This window comes from Dryobates pubescens, chromosome 17 (assembly GCF_014839835.1).
Source record: "Dryobates pubescens isolate bDryPub1 chromosome 17, bDryPub1.pri, whole genome shotgun sequence".
In the NCBI taxonomy this organism is placed as follows: Eukaryota; Metazoa; Chordata; class Aves; order Piciformes; family Picidae; genus Dryobates; species Dryobates pubescens.
In genome coordinates, this window is record NC_071628.1 from 3,975,422 (window position 1) to 3,992,089 (window position 16,668).

General features: G+C 46.8%; 1 protein-coding gene across 3 annotated transcripts in view; it reads right to left on the minus strand.

Annotated features, from left to right (window-relative positions):
* Nucleotides 1-16,668, minus strand: part of SV2B (synaptic vesicle glycoprotein 2B) — a 70,262-nt gene that overhangs the window by 19,676 nt on the left and 33,918 nt on the right. For 2 of the 3 annotated variants that reach the window (XM_054168993.1, XM_054168992.1), the window contains one exon: nt 6,774-7,653. In XM_054168993.1, the coding sequence (XP_054024968.1) occupies nt 6,774-7,284 (511 nt within the window). In that variant the 5' untranslated portion in view covers nt 7,285-7,653. The remainder of the gene's footprint in view (nt 1-6,773; nt 7,654-16,668) is intronic. The other variant, XM_054168994.1, reaches the window with a different exon arrangement.

Below are 16,668 nucleotides of genomic sequence, written 5' to 3' on the forward strand. Positions count from 1 at the left end.
GCACCCTGCCAGAGGCTCACAGCACAGCTCAGCCCACAGCACCAGACCCTGATGGGGAAGAACAAATTATCTGCCAAGTTTTTTGCAGAGAACATCCCTGGGTGGCAGATGTTCATCCAAATCCTCTTAGCTACAGAAAATGTCCCAGGTCAGGAGGAGGTGCAGGTGGTTGTCACAGTCTCCTGTCTGGTGACTTACTGCAGCTCAGCACCTTGGCTTGTGGCAGGGCAGCCAGCCCTTTTGAAGAGTGGGCCTAGTACAGGTTATGGCAGTGTTTGAAGCCAGCCATCAAGAAGTGCAATGGAGCTGTTTTTATGTGCAAACCCCTGCAGATTCTGACTGAGGAGCCCAAACCTGTGATAGAAGGGAAGATTACATCTCTGTAACACAGCATCCAGCAGTCAGTGAGCAACAAAAAACAGTGGTGCTGTTAATATCATGGACTCACTTAGAGGAGGTGGCTTCAACTGGTTATCATGTGTGATAAACCAATGGATACATTGTCCTCCAGAAGGCTAAACCAACAAATGTCTGTTGTAAAGGAAACCTCAGGAATGGGCAGAGGCTTTCTGCTTAATCAGATTCTGAAGGGAGTTCCATGTTAGAGAGGAATGGTGGACTTAAAAGCTGAAATTCTGGGAATCAGAAAAGGCATCTGCAGTACACTGCACTGTGTGTGCTAAACTAGTTTTAATATTTCAGTACCACTACAAGTAGACTCAAAATAGAACAGAATTAACCAGGCTGGAAAAGACCTTCAAGACCATCGAGTCCAACCCATCACCCAACACCATCTAATCAACTACACCATGGCACCAAGTGCCTCATCCAGGCTCTTCCTAAACACTTCCAATGATGGTGACTCCACCAGTTCTCTGGGCAGCACATTCCAATGGCCAATCTCTCTTGCTGGGAAGAGCTTCTTCCCAACATCCAGCCTAAACCTCCCCTGGCACAGTCTGAGACTGTGTCCTCTTGTTCTGTTGGTGGTTGCCTGGGAGAAGAGACCAACCCCCACCTGGCTACAGCCTCCCTTCACGTAGTTGTAGACAGCAAGAAGGTCTCCCCCTGAGCCTCCTCTTCTCCAGGCTAAGCAACCCCAGCTCCCTCAGCCTCTCCTCATAGGTCTTGTGCTCCAAACCCCTCCCCAGCTTTGCTGCCCTTCTCTGGACATGTTCAGGAAAAAAATAAATAAATCCAAGATTTGCCTAAATCTCCATCATCAGCAGCATTATTTTTTTCCCTTTGACAGTTAATGGGATTAAAGTTCTTTAAAAACATGGCACATTTGAAACTAATCTCTTTTGAGTCAGGACAAGGACTTGTGGAACAAACAGGAAATCTGAGCATAAAATCCCCCAGCTCAATGGGAATAATCAGTCCCAGAATCCTGGGGGCTGTTGGGAAGAGGTGCAGGGCTGTCTCACCTCTACTAATTGTTCTGCATGGAGCAAGAAGCCAGAGCTCCTACCTGCCTTCAAAGCCCAGGCCACTACCAGTGCAGCTTTAGGGTAAAAAAATAAAACAGAAAAGGCTTTTTGAAGAGGGAAAGCATTTGTACAACAGAAAAGGATTAGGACCTTATATAGCTTTCAATTCCAACTGTAATAAAAATGAAATCCAAACACTCTTGCCAGTGTAGCATCTGTTATGTGTGGATGCACTTCATGGATGTAATCAACATTTTGTGAGTCAGCTCTGGACTGTTTGGGAGATGGATGAGGCGAGGCACAGGATCTGATTGTGCAGAAGTGATTCAAAGAGAGGAATAAAGCAGTGGGAGTCCTGACTCTCCTGTGCTCTAGCCATGGCTGGTGTGTCCCAGCACAGGAGATGGGCTCAGCAGAGGATGAGCTGAGGGCTGAGTGGTCATTTTTCTCTTTCTTCCTGAAATTTCTAATCTGCTTTTCCCTGTAGGCAGATTCCTGCTTTCCCCACGCATCTCCTTGACCTTGCAAATGGAAACCAGACAAAGGGCATCCTCCTTGTGCTCGCCTGGTTGAGCGACTACAAGCAGAGAGCCTTCATCTGCAGCTGATGGCTGTAGCACTGTGGAATGGATGGCCCACGTGAAAGGCAGCTTTCCCTTTTCAGAGATGTGGGGGTGGATACTGGGCAAATGTGGCTGCTGAGACGGAGGGATTCTGCAGCTTAAAGCCAAAGGTGGATGTGCGAATCGGGGAGCGCTGTGACGCAGCTCTGCCAAGGCAGCACGCACCCAGCCCTCCCGCAAGAGCTGCCGGCGTGGCGTGGGTGGCTGTTTACACTCAGCCGGCTTCACAGGCCCCCCACAGGACTTGTCCATCACTACAATATTCATGGGACCATCTGGTTCTCCCCACCCAGCCCCTCTGCTAAAGCAAAGTTTTCAGCAGAGGAAGCCAAACAAATCCTTTGCTGTTAAACGAAAACCTGCTCATGCTGGCTCTGGTCAGATGAAATTCCTCCAGTGTTTATAAGTGGGGTTGCAACCATCTCCAGATTGAGTGCACAACGAGTGGGATGTTCCCAAATCACAAAACCACCTTTTTCCCCCCCTACCACCCTCTAACACATCCCTACCACTCAGGGTCCTGATGCTCCTTGGGCTGTAGGAGTGTTTCTGCCCAAGAGCAAATTTGCAGCCAGGACTTCATGCCTGGGTATTGGGATGTGGACAGGGGCAGGTGTCATCAGGGTTGAGCTGGCTGCCCTGTTGGGGGTCCACAGCTGTGGAGGTGCAACACAGGCAGCCACCAGCCACAGCTGAGCAAGGGAACCACGGCTGGGCTCATTGGTGATTATCCAGGAAGTGAAAGAGCCACTGAGCTCTGCAGAGGGGATTAGGATTTCCTGTCATATCAGGTGAATTCAGGTCGATGAGAAGCTGAGGCCAGATTTTCTCTCAGCTGATAATAAAACATCCTCCTCACACTACTAAAAGCAGGGGTATTGTTACACATCCTGTTCAACCTGCCTCACACAGCCAAGCTTGAATTGCTACATAACTGCAAAATTGCTAATAGGATCTTTTTTCCCCTCTTTTTTTTTCCCTCCCTCATCTACCATTGTGAAGCTAAGAGTCTATAAGATTATATTCCTCTGAAAATATTATTATTTAATCATAAAAAAAAAAAGAAAAGGAGCTGTGTGGCTAAAAAAAACACCCCACAATATTTTATTCTCAGCATTGGTGTGGCTCTTTTCCAGTTATGGGCAAAGGCCTTCAAAATGTTCTTGTCTCAGTTTACTGAGCTGTGAAATGGTGATAACACCACTGCAGCTCTGGGGAGGGTTTTATACACTGGATGTGAAAAAAGTTTAAACCATTACTACAGCACCACCTTTTTGGTGTGTTCTTACTGCTCTGTGCTTGCAAATACCATATTTAGCTCTCTGAGAGGTGATTAAAAGCACTTGAAGGTACACATTTTTAGATAGGTTCATAGAATGGGTTTGGTTGGAAAGGGCCTTAAATATCATTCACTTCCAACACCTCTGCCGTGGGCAGGGACAGCTTCCACCAGCCCAGGTTGCTCAAAGCCTCATCCAACCTGACCTTGTAGGTTTCTTTCAGGCATTAGAATACAGAATTAACCAGGCTGGAAAAGACTTTCAAGATCATCAAGTCCAACCCATCACCCAACACCATCTAATCACCATGGCACCAAGTGCCTCATCCAGTCTCTTCCTAAACACCTCCAGTGATGGTGACTCCACCACCTCCCTGGGTAGCACATTCCAATGGCCAATCTCTTTGTGATGAACATTCTCCTCACCTCAAGCCTAAACTTCCCCTGGCACAGCTTGAGACTGACTGCCTTCAGCACCTCCAGGGAGGGGACATCCACAAGCACCCTGGGCAACCTGTTCCAGGGTCTCACCACCCTCACTGTCAAGAATTTTTGTCCCCAGGAGGGATTTTTAGGCCTAAAATAGCTGTTGATTTGCACCTGATGGTGAGATGTTTATTTTCAGAACAAAATGTAAACATTTTCTCGATGTGCCAGATCCACTTCACACATTTCATGAGACACTGTGGGCATCTGTTTATTTGTAAATCTTGCACAATTTAGGCTGTAATTTGCTCGATGTTTTTCCATGCCTGCTTTCTGAGGGTGGAAGAATATACAATATGGAGAGCATTTAATGCTAAATGCCTGAACTCCACTAAGGCATCTTTAGGGGGCTTCTATTTTAGCTCTCATATTTGCCCCATCCTATTTCTGTGTGAGTTGGATTACTTCCCTGACTTATTTCCCCCTTTTTTCCCCCTCCTGGTCTCTCTTGTTATGTCTGAGACCTCCTTGTGTGCTTAAACATCAGCAGCTACCTGGAAGTCACTACAACCCCACTTGGGATAACGTGATTTTGCTTCCTTAGCAGAAGTGCATTGAGACAAGAAGTTGCTTGGGAATAAACATGAGCTCAGCTGTATTGGTACATAGGGAAAAGGTAAGGGGCAGTAACTTTTGTGGATAACCATCACAGAATGGCTTAGGTGGGAGGGGACCTCACAGATCATCTAACCCAAACTCCCCACCATGGGCAGGGACACCTCTCAACTAGACTCAGCTGCTCAAGGCCTCTTCCAATCTGGCTTTGAACATCCCCAGGGAGAAGGCAGCCACAACCTCCCTGGGCAGCCTATTCCAGACCCTCACCACCCTTATGCTGAAGAACTTCTTCCTAAGATCCAGTCTAACCCTACTCTCTCTCAGCTTCAAACCATTCCCCCTTGTCCTATTGCTTGACACTCACAGGAAAAGTCCCTCCCTAGTCTTCCTGTAGGGTCCTTTCAGGTATTGGAAAGCAGCACTAAGTTCTGCCCCTGCCCAGTCTTCTCTTCTCTAGGTTTAAACCTCATGATAACTTGAGGGAAAGCTGTGCCTTCTCTAACCAACCCTCCATTCATTTTACCAACATTGCCTCACTCCACATTAGGAAGAAACTGAGGTGAAGAAGTCTTTGCCACCGAGTCACTGGACATATCATTGAAGCCTCCCTTAATTAATTTTCACAGAGGATCATCTCACAAATCTCAGATTCAGGAGGAGGCAACCTACAGCAGATAAATATGCACCAAGGAAGAAAGTATGCTTAACAAATAACCCTAAAAAACCCCCAACCAACCAACCAACCCCACCTCCCTCCCAACAACACAACTGAAAACCAAGCAGCTAACGATTGAAGAAATTATTCAGCCAAAACAGGTTCCCAGAAGTTGTCCTAAGAAGTGAGCAGGAAAGGTAGCAAAAAGGGTGCTCTTCCCCTGATTAGAAGTTTCAGATGAGCTTGGTTAATGTGCAAGAGGCTGGAACTAGGATTGGATACAGACCCAAATGTCTCCTTGCTTATTCAGAGCTTATCAGAACACCCTGAACTTTCAGCCATGCAAATACTAAGCTAGAAAAAGCAGAAAAAGCTCTCTGGGGAGATTTCTTATTCATTTCTACCTGTGGTTGGGCCAGAAATACATCAAAGAGAGATTTTCTTGTGACATTTGAAGTTTTCTGACTCAGGTGCCTGCCAGAGCTTGAGCTCTACAGAGACAGATATTTCTAGAGGTCTTCTGAAACTCTACCCCCATTTTCATATTGCCACCAAAATAAATGACCTGCTTTTCAACAAAGGTCTCACCACTGAGAAGGTAGCCAGCCTGGTGCCCCACAGGGAGATGGTGAATTCAGAAGTCCCTATGAAATCACAATTCAGTTGTGAGCAATTTGCTTTCAGATATCTGAGCTGAGATATTTTCCTGTAAGGCATAAAATAAGTAAAAACCTAGCTAACTATAGAAATAAGTGTCCTGATTATCAGGTTCAATGAAAAAACAAAAAAGAATAGAGATGTGTCTAGGACTTCAGTACATCAAGGCAAGAGGCCTGTAGAAGGATAAGTGTCCTTAGTCACATGAAAATAATGCAAAGAGAATGGAATCAAGGGCTGGAGTCTAATCCAAAGCCTGCATATACCTTGCATCAGGCAGGGTTCTAGGTCACAATTTGTGAACCATCAGGATAGAATAGGATAGAATTAACCAGGCTGGAAAAGACCTTTGAGATCATCAAGTCCAACCTATCACCCAACACCATCTAATCAACTACACCATGGCACCAAGTGCCTCATCCAGTCTTATTTTAAACATCTCCAGTGATGGTGACTCCACCACTTCCCTGGGCAGCACATTCCAATGGCCAATCTCTCTTTCTGGGAAGAACTTCTTCCTAACATCCAGCCTAAACCTCCCTTGGCACAGCTTGAGACGGTGTCCTCTTGTTCTGTTGGTGGTTGCCTGGGAGAAGAGACCAACCCCCACCTGGCTACAAGCTCACTTAAGGTAGCTGCAGAGAGCAAGGTTTCCTCTGAGCCTCCTCTTCTGCAGGCTAAGCAACCCCAGCTCCCTCAGCCTCTCCTCACAGGGCTGTGCTCTAGACCCCTCCCCAGCTTTGTTGCCCTTCTCTGGACACCTTCCAGCATTTCAACACCTTCCTGAAATTGAGGGGCCCAGAACTGGACACAGTACTACCAAGTGTGGCCTAACCAGTGCTGAGTACAGGGGCAAAATTACTTCCCTGCTCCTGCTGGCCATTGGCCTTCTTAGCCACCTGGGCACACTGCTGGCTCATGTTCAGCCTCCTGGCAACCAGTACCCCCAGGTCCCTTTCTGCCTGGCTGCTCTCCAACCACTCTGACCCCAGCCAAGATTCTGAAGCCAGCTTTTCACTAGAAAAAAAGACTAGCTACAGCTACTGCCCACTGCATCAGCAGAGCTGTTCACAAGTGACACTTACCTAGCATCCCCTTGTTCGAGCTGGACAAGCACATATCCTTCTCGGCACTGGGAAGAACAAATCCAACAACAAACACCTCCACCCCGTCTGCCATCAGTGCCAAGCCTAAAACGAAGAAGAGAGTCCACTGGAAGCGTCCGTGGCCACACTCCTCAATGATGTTCTCGTACTGGTGGGCAAGCTGCTCCTCGTCCTCCATCCTCTCTGCCATGAGGTCAGCACGGTCTCTGTAGTCATCATCCACAGCAGGAGCTCGCTTCTTCTGCTTTTCTTTAATGTCATCTGGGTGTGGGATCCCTTGGTACTCCCCCTCATAGACCTCATCATCTTCATCGTGGCCTTCTGTGACATCACTCTGGGCATCCTCTTCCTGAGGGGGTTCATCCCCGCCTCGGTAGTAGCCATCGTTGGGTGTGTACCCTTCGTAGTTACCATCCTGGTACCTGTAGTCATCTTGGTTTCCCCCTCTGCCCCCTTGATAGAGGTTTGTGTTTCTATATCCATCATCCATCCTGAATGGAGAGTTCTAAATGCTGTAGATCTCTTCCTGTGGCTGCTCTAATATATGTATTGATCCGTGCAGTTTCTACTGTTGGTTACTTGAACATCTCTTCTCTCTGCTTCTCTGGAACTGCTGGGATACAGCTTTCCAGGCTCAGAGGAAGAATTACTATATAAAGATTCCCTTTGACAGTCTCACACAGCTTTTGATAATGCTTCACTTTTCAGCTGTCATTTGTGACTTGCTGGCTTCTTCTGTGCTTTGGGTGGGAAGAGCTGCTGTCTGGTGAACAGCAAGGGAGCAGCAAATTGCACAGCCAGGGAGCTAGAGGGATTTGACAGGTTTATCCTGATTCATTGTGGTGCTGAAGGTCATCTCCTGAGGAGGAGGAAATAATAACAATGAGACAGCAGTAAGTCTGCAAGCACACATGCATTGAGTTTAGTGGCCGACCATTTGGATACACATTTTTCCACTGGAAGAAAAAAGTGAGTGTTTGAGGAATGTTTCTGCATTGCAAAGCCTCTGAACAACAAAAAAGAGTGTTCAGAAGTACCAAGGGGGCACCTAAAGCAGAATGGAAAGCAATGTGAGGTCCCAGCTTCTGTCATTCCCAGAGGGGTCCTGCCTCCTACATGTGATCCCAGGGCAGTAGTGGGTTGAACTGCTGGAACAGAGCTCCCAGGCTGCTAAATGTGTTTCTGTCCACCTCCCCAGAGCACACTCATCCCTGGTACCCACAGCTGGCTAACATCATCACAACACAAAATACAAGCCTGCTTTGCTTTTTCATCGAGATCCCAAACCTCGTTTTATTTAACAGCTTCTTCTCTCCCCTAGTGTCTCTCCATCTGTATGACAGATGTACTACGAGCATGCAGTGCCTGCCAAGATAAAGTCACCCCAAGCTTTCTTCTTGCCATATCTAGCCATCAATGGAGGATGGTTTTCACAAATAGCAAATGAAAGAGAAGCTAAGCTAGAATCACTGCTCTCTGCAGGGAAAACCAAGAGAAGCCAAAGCACATCTGAGCACATTCTTATTTTGGACACCCAATTCCCATTCCTTTTTCAAGTGGTTTTCAGCCAGTTGGCTCTCCAGTGCTGACAGGCATTTGTTACTGCACACAGCTGTAGACAAGGAGTTGGAAAGGAGACTCACATGGGTAACTGAGTCAAGTCATGCTAGAGGACCCCATGCAGTGTAGGCATGCAGAAAATGTGGACTTCCAGCTTTGAGCTACTTGCCTAAACAAAGTGTGAATGAGCTATGAAATGTCATGGGCAGGCTCATGTCTGGTTTTATGTGGGCATTGTTACCTACAGAGTCAGTTGCTGACCTAGGGAAGAGTACACAAAGGCACACACTAACTGACAGTGCTGCCTCTGCACTTGGGGACCTTATTTGGCACGCAGCATGGGCTAAACATGCAGCTACAATGACCTCAGAGCAGAAATTCAATAGAAGCACTCTCACAAGATGCTGAGAAGGGCATCACTCCTGCTGCAAATGCTGTGATTCTTTGGCAGCACAAATGTTCAGGAAAAGGAAAGAGTCATGGCCATGCCTTGCCTGTGCTGTTCATGGGAGCAGCTTCAAGAGCTTCAGGAAGGCTTCCCCTGCATTTCCATTTAGCTGCTGATATATTTATGGCACGTAATTACAGCACAGCCTCTGCAGCTCCTGCCAGAGCGTCTTCTTTTTCTCTGCCCTCTCTGCCATTTGTCACTGCTGTCCTGTTTCCCCTTCCCTTTCTTTGTGCTGAATCACACCTTTTGCATGATATTAAAAAGACAGCTGGGCAGTTTCAAGGGCTGAGGAAGAGCACTCATTAAAGTAAAAGAAATACAACTAAAAGACAATCCCAAAGGCACTCTGATCAGGTTAGAAAGATCAGGGGACAACAAAACAGGGAGCAATAATGAGAAGCATCTGTATCTGCAGTGGAGGTGTTAATGTGCAGGGGAGTTAATACACCTGGCAACCACCAGGAGCACTTAAGCAGGTTCCACAGCTCTTGTTTCAAGGCTGGAGCATCACCACTAGTGGTTAAAAAAGTATATCCAAGAGGACTTCTGAGTCTCAGAACCTCCCAGACTTGAAGTAACGGTCTTCATTACACAAAGATTTGTGTCATGACTGAACATGATGTTCTCAAAGGCAGTGAAAAATGTAGCTCCACAGAGACATATTTTCTTTTGAAAAGTTGAGGAAAGAGCTTTTTCTTTAAAAAAAAAAAAAGGAACAGCAAAGAAAATAGAACAATATGTGCTGAGGAACATTAGGCCTTGGTTTGGAAGTCTCTTAAATACCGTGTGTTGGCAGGTTATGTCTCAAAGAGACCTCAAACGTCAGAGCAGGAAGCACAGAGACCTCACATTTGTCCTTTTCTGCTTGCTACAGAACGGGATTCACCTTAGGAAATGATATAATGGCAACACTAATGATCAAGAACAGAACTTCACAGAGTCTGGGTCTCCACAGCCCCTACTTCTAGCCTTGCACTTACTCTTTCAAAAGGAAAAAGACCAAGTGGTGGAAGTCTTTTCATTCTCTGTTGAAGAGCTGCCAAGGCTGGGAGCTAGGCTCTTTGCTTCCCACAATAAAAGGGCCAAAGATGATCAGAAAAATAGAAAAGCCCTATTGAAGCATCCATGCTCTTTCACTGGTACACAACATTGTTTATTCAATAGGATCTCTTACATCTTGGGCAGTCTAGGAAATAATGGCAGGAGCTGACAAGTCTTACAGGCCAGTGATAGCCACCTGTGTTGGGAAGGATGTGTAGTTCAGGAAAAAAAAGGTGGTGGCAAGTAATAAGTAGTGGCAAGCAATAGCTACTTAGTCCAAGTTCCAGGTGCTGCACTTCAGCCACAACAACCCCATGCATCACTACAGGCTGGGGTCAGAGTGGCTGCAGAGCAGCCAGGCAGAAAGGGACATGGGGGTGCTGGTTGACAGCAGCTGAACATGAGCCAGCAGTGTGCCCAGGTAGCCAAGAAGGCCAATGGCATCCTGTCCTGCAACAGGAATAGTGTGGCCAGCAGGAGCAGGGAGGTCATTCTGCCCCTGTACTCAGCACTGGTTAGGCCACACCTTGAGTCCTGTGTCCAATTCTGGGCTCCTCAGTTTAAGAAGGACATTGAGAGACTTGAATGTGTCCAGAGAAGGGCAACAAGGCTGGGGAGAATCCTTGAGTACAAGCCCTATGAGGAGAGGCTGAGGGAGCTGGGGTTGTTTAGCCTGGAGAAGAGGCGGCTCAGGGGAGACCTTATTGCCATCTACTACAACCTGAAGGGAGGTTGTAGCCAGGTGGGACTTGGTCTCTTCTCCCAGGCAACCAGCACCAGAACAAGAGGACACAGTCTCAAGCTGTGCTGGGGAGGTTTAGGCACAAGGTGAGGAGAAAGTTCTTCCCAGAAAGATTGGAATGTGCTGCCCAGGGAGGTGGTGGAGTCACCATCCCTGGAGGTGTTCAAAAAAGGATTGGATGTGGCACGGTTTAGTCATGAGGTGTTGGGTGACAGGTTGGACTTGATCTCTGAGGTCTTTTCCTACCTTATTGATGCTATGAATGTTTTCTGGGATCACCCTAGAGAAAAGTGCAGTGCCCAGGGTTAGGCTGCAACTTAGGGCTCTGAAATGCTTTATGTTGGTACCCCATAGTAGTTTCCTCTCCTTGTCATGTATGCAGCACAGGCTGATTCACTCTGGACCTGATACTTTAACACCCTTTCACTCAAGCTGAGCACCACTCACTCATATTAGCAGTTCCATTTAGCATTTAGATGTGAAATCATGACTTCTCCTAAAGATTGCAGGCTTGGGTTGCTATAATTACCCACCACAAGTGATGCATGAGAGCTTGGGACAGATAAACACAACACATTGAGCCTATTATGACCTCAGGCCCTTTGAAAGTGACAGCTACCCTTCCGAGACATGCAAGTGAGGTTTAAACATACAACAAATGTCAGGCTCCATAAGGCAAAGCCTGCTGCAGGGGGATGAGGGGGCAGAGGCAGGAAAGCCTCATTCTGCATCCCCACAAAGTAGCTCATTAAACTGAGCCTTGGACACCAAAACATGAAGCACCTTGGAATGCAGCTCCTATCCTCACTTGTAGTTCTCCATACACCAGTCCTGATTTCTCAGCACATCACCTTGTTTTTAATTCCCCTCTAAGTAATTTTTGCACTAGGGCTCTTCCTCTGTATTCTGCTTCATGTTTACTTTAAACTTTCTTCTTCACCTAACAGCCTGTCTCACCAGTTATCCTTCACTTAGTCCTGTATTTTCCACAGTAACTCATTTAACAGCAGCTCTTTAACATGGATTATTCACCTTGTAGTTTTCTTGCACTCTTTAGTCAGCTCAGATGTTGCATACTTAGCCAGGAATTCAGTCATTTGAGCTCAGCAGTTTAAAATAGTAACCTAAAGTCTTGGATATAGTCACAAGAGAAAGAGGATCTACTCTAGGGAGACCTTTACGAAGAGCAGCTTGCCACCTGCATTTATCCCTGTGGAAGAGCATATAAGGGAGGTGCCTGCCGTGCTCAGGGGATGAACTGTGGGCTGAAGGGCAGCAGAGTCAGAGGGAATGTAGAGTTTGTGGTACCTGGCACTAAGTGAAGGGAGTCCAGAGCTCAGCTCTGGCAGACAACAGACCCTATAGCACATTGGTGAGCAGGGCAGTGAGGGAGAGGAGAGTTCTTATGCAATATATTGAACCTGGAAAAGTGTGAACCTAGAAGAATGAGGTTGCTGCTTTGCAGAAGCCAAAGCTGAAGGGAACTGTGGGTGCACGCTTCTGTGCAGCAGGAGGAGAGCCAAGGTTGGGAGCTGGCATCCAGCTCCTTCTCTTTGCCTTTGCATGCTCAGAAATGGAAAGCTCTCAAAGTCAGCAGCTGAAGGGAGAGGTGATATGACTGCTAAGGATAAGGAGCAGTACAGTACACTATAAAAATGCTTTCAAGGGATCTTTATCATTCACCAGAATAAACCCTGTAAAACAGATGGCAGAGCAGTTTAATATTTTGCCTGAAGGACAGTTCCTCTAGCGTAACTCCCTCGCTTCCAGAGATGCTTTCTCTGTCAGCAATGGGAAGATGCCCAGATCCTACAGTGACCATAAGGACACTCTGCACTCAGAAAGCTGACTATAAAAAAAAACCCCAAACCCAAAAATATCCTGAGAGGAGATTTTCCCTTGCTGAAAGGGTGAAAGGAAACAGTACAGATAGGTTTTTGTGAAGTTCCAATCGCAGTCTCTTAATGAGCATGCAATTAATGGATCCATCTGTACACATGAAGGACCAGATTTTCAACTTGCTTAACAACTCACAGCTCCCAGGGGAGCACTATCCTGGATTTCAGGCAGCCAGCAATTACACAAATCCTGTTAGACAGACTGAGTTCTGATCACTGTGGTGCTGAAAGGAGTGTGGGATGCAGCTTAGTGCTGCTGGGGCTGTCCCTTGGCTTCTTGGCATTTTTGTGTCCTTTCAGACTGGAAGGTGTCCAGAGAAGGGCCACAAGGATTATTAGAGGGCTGGAGCTGCTCTCCTATGAGGACAGACTGAGGGAGTTGGGGCTGTTCAGTCTGGAGAAGAGAAGGCTCCAAGGAGAACTTATTGTGGCCTTCCAGTATCTGAAGAGGGCTACAAGAAAGCTGGGGAAGGACTTTCTAGGGTGTCAGGGAATGGTAGGGAATGGACTAGAACTGGGTAGATTCAGATTGGATGTTAGGAAGAAGTTCTTCCCCATGAGGGTGGTGAGAGACTGGCACAGGTTGCCCAGGGAGGTGGTGGAAGCCTCATCCCTGGAGGTTTTGAAGGCCAGGCTGGATGTGGCTCTGAGCAACCAGATCTAGTGTGAGATGTCCCTGCTCATGGTAGGGAGGTTGAAACTGGATGATGCTTGAAGCCCCTTCCAACCCTGACAATTCTATGATTCTATAGTGGAACAGCACAGCCTACCTCTGATGTGAATTGCAGATCAGTTGTTCAAACCACTTGCAACTGGGGCTTTGAACAGATAGCAACTTGTGCCCCTAGAAGCCTAAATAAACCAGAAAGTGGAGAAAAAGAGGTCCCTGTGCTCCCTGCTTCACAGCTGAGGTCCAGGAAAAGTAAGTGCCTTGTCCAGAGCCCTTGTCAGCTTTCCACAGAACTGTTGCAATCCAGTCTTTGTTTTACTCAAGCAAACTGCTGTTTTTCTCTCAGGAGAGCTTTCAAACCTCTCTCTCCAAGCAGTAAAAATAACTTTAAAAATCAAAAATAATTGGTCTGCAACCTCATAATTCATAAAAACAGAACTCTCAGGTCAGGTCCATGAAAAAGGTCTCAGCTTACACTGTCACAGGTTGCCCTTTCCACTGGCACTCAAGAAAAAAAAAGAAGGTGTATGGAGAGTCATTTCAAACTGAAACCCAAACATTCCAGAAATGCCAGCATGTCAGCTGCTTGATCCAGTTTTCATTAGAAACAATTCCACCCCCCCCCCCAAAAAAAAAACAAACCTCAGGTTTTGAAAAACTGGCACTTTCTTTTCAGTAAAAAAGAGACATCCAACCTATTTTACTCTCCTATTTCAATCTCATGTATATAATACTATGTCAGGTGCACCTTTAATAAGGTAGTATAGGGACAGAGTGGTTGGAGAGCAGCCAGGCAGAAAGGGACCTGGGGGTACTGGTTGACAGCTGGCTGAACATGAGCCAGCAGTGTGCCCGGGTGGCCAAGAAGGCCAATGGCATCCTGGCCTGCAGCAGGAATAGTGTGGCCAGCAGGAGCAGGGAAGTCATTCTGCCCTGTACTCAGCACTGGTCAGGCCACACCTTGAGTCCTGTGTCCAATTCTGGGCTCCTCAGTTTAGGAAAGATGTTGAGATGCTGGAAGGTGTCCAGAGAAGGGCAACAAAGCTGGGGAGGGGTCTGGAGCACAGCCCTGTGAGGAGAGGCTGAGGGAGCTGGGGTTGCTTAGCCTGGAGAAGAGGAGGCTCAGGGGAGACCTTCTTTCTCTCTCCAAATACATGAAAGGAGCCTGTAGCCAGGTGGGGGTTGGTCTCTTCTCCCAGGCCAGCAGCACCAGAACAAGAGGACACAGTCTCAAACTGTGCCAGGGGAAGTTTAGGCTGGAGGTGAGGAGAAAGTTCTTCCCAGAGAGAGTTATTTGCCATTGGAATGTGCTGCCCAGGGAGGTGGTGGAGTCACTGTCCCTGGACATGTTCAAGAGAGGATTGGACATGGCACTTGAAGGCATAGTTTAGTTGTCATGAGGTGTTGGGTGATAGGTTGGACTTGATGATCTCTGAGGTCTTTTCCAAGCTTATTGATTATATGATTCAGAAATATCATAGAATGGGCTGGGTTGGAAGGGACCTCCAAAGGTCATCCAGTCCAACCCACTCTGCAGTCATCAGGGACATCCTCCACCAGAACAGGTTACCCAGATCCCTGTTGAGCCTCACCTTGAAAACCTCCAAGGAATGGGCCTCAACTACATCCCTGGGCAACCTGTTCCAGTGTTCCACTACCCTCATGGTGCAGAGCTTGCTCCTAACATCCCACCTAAATCTGTTCTTCTCTGGTCTGAAGCCATTGCCCTTGTCCTATATATAATATAGAAAAAGTAATCTTGCTAGTTAGAGGACTAAAATTATCTGACCTCCAATGCTGTGAGTTAGAAAATGGTGGTTTTTTCTTCCACAAGGCTCTGACTATTCTTACACAGAGCTCTGATTATTCTTTCCCTCCCCACCCCCTAACATTAACACTGCTATTGCAGCCAACATCTAGAAAGAGAGCTGAGCAGTATTATCATTTTCCTGGACAGATGGCAAGGCTGGGTTCTTGGCAAGGATCCTGCAGAAGGAAAAGCAGCAAGATCTGGAGAGAATATGTATGTGAGTGCAGACAGGAAAAGGAAATGAGGAGGCTTCTAATGCAGAGAGGTAGAAATCAAGTGAAATCAGCAGTCAAGGAGCAGGGGCAGGTATCCATGGGCCAAACTGTGCTCAGAATAAAGAAGAAAATGGCCAGAGAAGGATGATGAATTGCCTGGCATTATTGATCAAAAACCTGTGGAAAAGTAATGACACCTACTGCTTAGTAATACCAGCAGCTCTCACCTTCATATCTAAGGCTTATAAACCCATCTCAGGCCACCTCTGTCAGAGCTCAGCCCTAATCCTGCCTAATTCTTGCTTGATTTCTGGCAGCTCTGTTTCAGTGCCAAAATAATAGATAAACAGAGACAGAAGTCTCATAGCATAGGACTCCAAAACAATTTTGGAAGAAGCTGGCTGTAGGGAGCACCACTCGGTGAAAAGAAGGAGAAATAAAATCAGTGACTGCTATTTAAGGGATTGAGATTTGAGCTTCACAAACCCTTCTCCGCACCGTTGCCTTTCTCCTTTCAGAGAGGAAAATTTCCTCTCAGAGTATGAAAACAGGTCACACCTCTTGCAGGTCTTTAGCAGTCACTTTCCTTGCTCTGCCTTTCCATTAAATAACCTGCTGGTGATGAGAAATGAGTCTCTGGGGAATTTCCAGGAGGATGTTTTCAGATGTGAACACTGGCCAGGGTGATTTAATCAGCTGATTCTTTCTGTCTGTTCTTTTTGTCTGGAAACACAGGTCAGAACCTTGGGCTGTAGTCTGACTGTAGGCAGAGAGGGAGCACCATCTGCAACACTAGGAAAACAGCCACTTCTGATTCCTTCCCTCTCTACTCTCACAAGATCAGAAGCAAAATTTAGCCTTGCAATTTGCATCCAAACCAAACCATGGGCATCAAGCATTCTCGAGGGAGGCCTACATCCCAGTCCCAGGCTGGGAACCCCACCTTGCCTTTGGAGGAAAGTTCACCTCCAGACATTGCCTCCCTTTTTTTTGTTCCTGCTCAGAAAAAAAGAAATCAAAGTGAGCATGTGAGGGGTTTTTTGTTTTCTTAATCACCAACATGGTAGCTGGGAGCTAAAAAGAGCTGCTCTGCCACCCAAGACACCATGATCATGTGCGTGGGCATGCCAGGGGATGGTTTTCAGGTGTAAATGTATGTGTTAAAAGCTGAAACAGTCAGCTGTGGCTGCAAAGACTTACAGGAGGCTAACTGGGTCTTGGACAACAAGAGATTTGGAAATCAGATTCTGTAGCAGATCCTACCTTGAAAAGAGTTTGCTTTGAACTCTGGATGAAGAGATGTCTTTTGTTGTGGCTTCAGAGGAGAACACTGCATTAAGTGAGAACTAAGAATAAAAACAAGTCTACCTTGAGACTTTTTTTTTTGGTGGTTATTAAGAAATTATTTGATAGATGTACAATACAGACTGAAAAGCTCTCTGTGGAGCTTATTAAGCAAGCTTCCCTGCTCTGCATTAGTGGCTGTG